This window comes from Drosophila gunungcola, chromosome 3R (assembly GCF_025200985.1).
Source record: "Drosophila gunungcola strain Sukarami chromosome 3R, Dgunungcola_SK_2, whole genome shotgun sequence".
Classification (NCBI taxonomy): Eukaryota; Metazoa; Arthropoda; class Insecta; order Diptera; family Drosophilidae; genus Drosophila; species Drosophila gunungcola.
The window spans coordinates 21,141,436-21,146,991 of NC_069139.1; the positions used below are offsets into that span (position 1 = coordinate 21,141,436).

Genomic DNA, 5,556 nt, shown 5'->3' on the forward strand with positions numbered 1-5,556 from the left:
GGCAAAGATATGATCAACGCTTTTTTGCCACTTCCATTTACAATTGCTGCTACTTTTGCTGGAAGAGCATGGATCATCCGAGCAATTGGTGCCTGATATCTCCCCATAGATAAGGTGCAAGGTCTGTGTCACATCTTCGTAAAGATGAAACTGGTTCGTCGACTTGTTATTCTCCATGTTTGATTTAATGCATTGGTTTTAAGATAAACTTATGTTTAAAAGTATTTTGCTCACTAAATAATTTTGTTATTAGGGATCTAAAACATTCAAAATAATTGAAGTAAAAATACTAGCCGGAAAACAAGGTTTTTATCTGAACAAGTCTTTGAAAATGTTCTTTTAAGTCAAAAAACAACCAAAAAGTTTTGATTTTTTTAATATTTTCTCGGTGAGTATAATCATTTCTTTAATCAAAATAATAAATCATGAAAAATGTATACATATATGGTGCAATTAAGATGGTCTTACGTTTAATTTAATATCGCTTTTTATGAACAACTTTCTACCAAAATTCCTTGTATGTCCTGGCCAACGTTCGGATGTCTTTCCTTTGATTAGTGTGTTGAATGCATAGGAGTTCCCTGTGATTGCTCCAGTCCCCGATGCTGTGATGGAACATCACCTCCAGGATGAGCAGCTGCTCATAGAGCACTGTCCAGCTAACGCCGATGGTCGCGGCGCAGGTCTCCAAGAGCCAGCGAAAGGAGCAAGGGAAAAGCTGTCGCAGCTCCCGCTTGTCGGACTCCCGCATCGTGGATATATAGCCGTGCAGGAGCCAGCAATCAAAGTTTGAGACACGCAACAGTAGCTCCTCGGGGCTCAGCGGCTCTTCATTTGTGTCCGTTTTCCTGGCACCCTCTTCTTCCTTCTCTGCATCTTCGCAAATCGTCTTTCGTTCCAGATGACGACGGGGCAGATCTAGTGGAACCTTCAACGGCTCCATGTTCCCCTCCTCAAATGTTTGCAGCGAGCTTAGGGTGTCGAGTAGTACCTCTTTGTCGTCCACTTTAAGCAGGTAAGTGGGCGTCTTGGTAATTTCCCAATAGGGATTGTTTACCTCCAGTCTTTCACGCCTCCCATAATGCTTGTTTATTCTGTTCAGATACCGGATTCCATAGGTTCCAGTGGGCTGAAAGAATCGAAAGTCCGGCCGTTTCTCCTTCACCTTCAGCTCGCCAAGCCACGTCTCGGTTTTAATGTCAGTATTGGCGCGGAATTCACGTTTGACACTTCGAATGTGCTGCAGGGGGCGAAAGAGTCCCACATTTTGGAAGTCCTCCTGGCAGGCAACCTCTTCTACTCGCAAACTAAGGCCGAGCTGGGATAAGCGGTTTGATAGCTCTTTGGTCTCCAAAACAAAGGGATCCAGGTCTCGCTGCGCGTGATCCACGTGCATGCAGTCTGGAATCCTCAAGTTGATATCCGCACCATCCGGACGCGAGGCTTGCAGTAGGATTCTCTTAAAGTAAGAGTGAGCGGGCGTCAAGCTGGGCTGGAATTCAATGTGTACCTTATCCACACTTTCCTGGCTGGACTCGCCGAAGTGCTCCTTTAACATCGTCTCAATGATGTGGGTCAAGTTTTCGTGCTGACGCTGCATCGCTGGCGTTCCCTGCACCTCGTCATAGTTGTAGCCCTGCTCCTTTTCTTTGCGCTCCTTGGCCAGGATGTCATCCACCTTCCTTCCAATTTGGGTGGCCACTCCAAAGCGATGAGCAAAAGTTTGGTTGTAATGTGAGACAATAACTTTCCTTAAGTCCACGAACTGCATCCACTCGGTGAAGACAAAGAGCAGGGGAGCTTCAGATCCCTTGTCTTCCAACAGATGGTCGTTGATCTTAGCTGCCGATTCGGAAATCGTTTGCTCCTTGACATCGTCCAAGCCGAAGAGCAACTTCATGGCATAAAGGATGTAGGCCATCGTTCTGGCCTCGTAGCGCGGGTAAGTGTGAGGACCCATGGCGTTGAAGAACGATGGCGGGTACAGATCGATCAGGCTACCAACGTACTTGACCAGCCTAGAAGGCAGGCCCAGCTCTAGGATATATCGCTCGGCAAGGGAGTGCAGATTCGGTTTCTGGAAGTGACTCAGGTTTATATATCGTGACATATACCCAACGTGCTGGCGCAGGAACTGAAAGGAAAGGTACGTAATAAGAAACAAGAAGAAATATACTTAAACTTTAATTTATATAAAACTAAGCGAATTTAATGTACACAAAATTCTACAACATATATTAAGTATGTTTTTAAACTAAGTCGGACAACGAAATCATCATCATGCTTCTTTGTTTATAAACATATTCACAAAGTAATCAAAATATTGCTGTTTTAAATAATAATTAATTTTTTTTCGGTTTGCCGAAGTTGGGAAGTTAGGTTAATCAAACCTAATCTTCTATGCATATGACTGGAAGGAATAAGTACGCACCTTGTAGGTGCACTTGTCCTTGTGGTTGCCGAATTCCATATCCTTGAACAGCGCCTTGCCCTTGGCGGCTACCTTTTCGGGCAGATAGTTGAGTAAACAACGTTTGCTCAGGTGCTCCTCATCGATGAACCGCAGCAAGTCCGTCAATTGTATATCGTCCTCCACCATGTTGAGGGCTATGCCCAGGACTACGTACAGCTTTGTGATGTTCAGACAGAACATGTTGCGGTCAAAATATTGGAGTTCTTTGGCCTTCGGTCTCAATTCGTGGCACGACATGCTGCTCTTACTATCCCTGCTGTGCTTGTCCAGGTGCTTTAGTGGCATCTGGCGCTTCAGGGACTTGCGGGCGTACAGGGACCACTGCAGGTTGAGACTCGGATCGCCCTCGGACTCCGAAGGACCACCCGCTTGGCTGTAGCCCGAGGCGTCGAGATTGCGCTGGAAAAAAACAAATGGTAACAAGGTCTTAAAGTCGCTTCTGTGATAAAAGTGATGGGTAATGGATGCTCACTAATGCAAGCGGTAATTATGCCATTTGCATAGCTCGTGGCTGGTTTTTAGCTATAAAAGAGCAACATGGCCAACTAGAAAGCAGTTCAGCAGCTTAACTTGTCACAAATATGTCTCTGCGTCTAGTGCTGATTTGCCTGGCCATCTTGGGAATGGTTTACGCCCAGCCCGCTCCAGGAGCTCCAGAGGCCATCGAGAGTAAGTCTTATTTTATATAAGATATTACAAAATTCGTGGTTGATAGTTGCCTTACATTCAGAACAATATAACAAAATGCTTATTAATTTATTTTATATCGTTAATACCCAAGCTTCCGAGCCAGTGGAGGAGCCTTCAATAGATGACAAGTCACGTACTCTTTTCTTGCTGCTGCCCTTGCTGTTCCCCAATACATTCTATGTACCATAGGTTAATAAATACAAATAATTGAGCATTTAAGTACCTTGGTTTTGTTCCACAATCTGAACTTGGCGCGATCGTCGTTTGGATCTCCTGCTGCTCTGGCCCTCTTGCCCCTCTTGAGCTTAAGCCGTTTGCGGTTGTAGATGATGCGGGCATCTCTGGGGAGAGAAAAAAAAGAAAAAACTTATTTATGTCAAGTGTAGTTTTTAAAGGAACTAAGAGTGATTATGGTATTTTATGGATATTCTATCTGTTATGCGATGATAAAATTTCCACACAAGGAAATAGTGTGCGCATAGTTTATAACTGCATTGTTATATAAACGTAGTAATATGTTTACCATTGTTTTAAATGTCGATAGCTTAGGCAAAAAAAGGTTGATATTGAATTAATATTCAGAGGCCAAGTAGTCGTTTAAAAAAACATTAAATTAAGATCCATTCTATATTTGTTGACAAAAAAATTATATAATGGATAGGGTTTCTCGTATCAATGTAGTTTAAATGTTGATAGTTTAGGCAAAAAAGGTTGATATTAAATCAAAATTCACAGGTCAAATAGTCATTTAAAAAATTATAAAATAAAGATCTATTTTATTTTTGTTGACAATAAAATTATATAATGGGGGTAGCGTATTTTAGCTGTTATATGATTCTCAAGTTCCCCAAATGGAAACAGTGCGTACAATGGACTATCATCTACTGTTATGTGGTAACAGAAATCATTGTGAAATCTATTGATATTGCTCCCACCTGTGAAGGGCCCGAACATTTAGCTTGGGCAGGCCATTCTCGTTGGTCCGGCAGAAGGCCACCTCCATGCGGCCCATGTAGGCCGCCCACACCTGCAGGGTCATCAGCTTGAGCTCCGGCTTGGCGCCCATGTTGAGCAGCTCCTGCAGGAAGCCGCGCAGCACGTAGTTGTAGAACTCCCACGAGGTGATCTCGTCATCGTCCGCCTTGGCAGTCTCCTTCGGCTGGCGGATTGTCCTGGAGGCGTACCTCCCGCCCGGGTTCTCGTTGAAGGTCTCGTCGGCGGTGAGGTCCACGGCCCGAATATGGTCCTTCTGCGTGCCGCACTCCACGCAGTAGTAGAAACCCGCCCGCTCCTGGAAGGTCTGCTCCCCGCACACATTGCACTGCATGTTCTCCAGCTCAATCATCTCAAGGACCTCCTCCATTTTAGATAAAATATTTTAAATCAATTCGGGTTGTAAACAAAACGCACCACACCACATGCCCGTTCATTAGAGATGACAGCAATATGCGAGGTTTTTTTTATCGTTATCGGGCACACGACGCCGCGTAATTTGAATTATGCTTGTCGATATACAATATGAATGTACTGAAGAAAAGGGTATTTTATATTTATCCTAAATATATAAGGGAGTCCATTCAAAAACATGCTAATCATAACAGTTAATTTGTTATTAACGTGTTTCGACTGCATTATTAATAAACATTTTCCTTGTCAAAATGTAAAGCCCTATGACAAAAAAAAAGGTCCTTTGCTCCAATGACACATCGTTTAAATAATTAAGGGAATAATTCCTATTTTTAAGTAAATAGCCTTTTTAATTAAAACAAATTCCTTCTTGATACTCATACTCTCACTTTTTTTTGGTTACATTCAAATGACTTTGTTTTAAGTATTAATAAAATAATCAAACAAAAACTCATTACTTTGTGTCGAAGTATATATATTCAAATCAATTGAGAAACAACGACGTTATTTAAATTTCATATGTTTTTCTTATTGTTTCAATCGGAGCTAAATGAAATATTCGTCCGGTTTTAATGAAAAAGAAATAAAAATTAAAAACAGCGTAGGTCTAACTATTTGATTGTTGTTTATTCTTGTGGTTGTTTCAAAGGTAGCTATTAAAAATTGAGAACCGTGATTTTGAAATGTAAAAATGTATGTATTACTACAGCTTGAAGATTATAACTTTTGGGAAAGTTTTTTGGTGATAGCTTTAAAACTTAGAGACAAGTTTGCGTATATCGACTCTTCTAGTAATGCTGATCAAGAACTTATATACTTTATAGGGTCAAAAATGTCTCCTTCAGTGCGTGGCAAACTTTTGACTAAAATTATAATAACTTCCGCAAAAGCATAAAAATTGTTTCCACCCAAAAATTGATTCCAATATTAAAACGGCGTAAAAATTAAATATTTGTTATTTCAGAGCCAAATTCAAAACACAATAA

General features: G+C 41.6%; 1 protein-coding gene across 2 annotated transcripts; it reads right to left on the bottom strand.

Annotated features, from left to right (window-relative positions):
* Window positions 1–463: 463 nt before the first annotated feature.
* Window positions 464–4,618, bottom strand: LOC128263731 (TATA box-binding protein-associated factor RNA polymerase I subunit B). 2 transcript variants are annotated; one of them, XM_052998855.1, is made up of 4 exons: window positions 4,099–4,618; window positions 3,387–3,504; window positions 2,432–2,872; window positions 464–2,134 (listed from the first exon to the last, which is right to left on the bottom strand). In XM_052998855.1, the coding sequence occupies exons 1-4, from the start codon at window positions 4,524–4,526 to the stop codon at window positions 503–505; spliced, it is 2,619 nt and encodes an 872-aa protein (XP_052854815.1). In that variant the 5' UTR covers window positions 4,527–4,618; the 3' UTR covers window positions 464–502. The 2 variants fall into 2 exon arrangements, with proteins under 2 accessions (XP_052854815.1, XP_052854820.1); XM_052998860.1 differs by lacking the exons at window positions 3,387–3,504; window positions 4,099–4,618 and adding an exon at window positions 2,946–3,134.
* Between the last annotated feature and the right edge of the window lie 938 nt (window positions 4,619–5,556).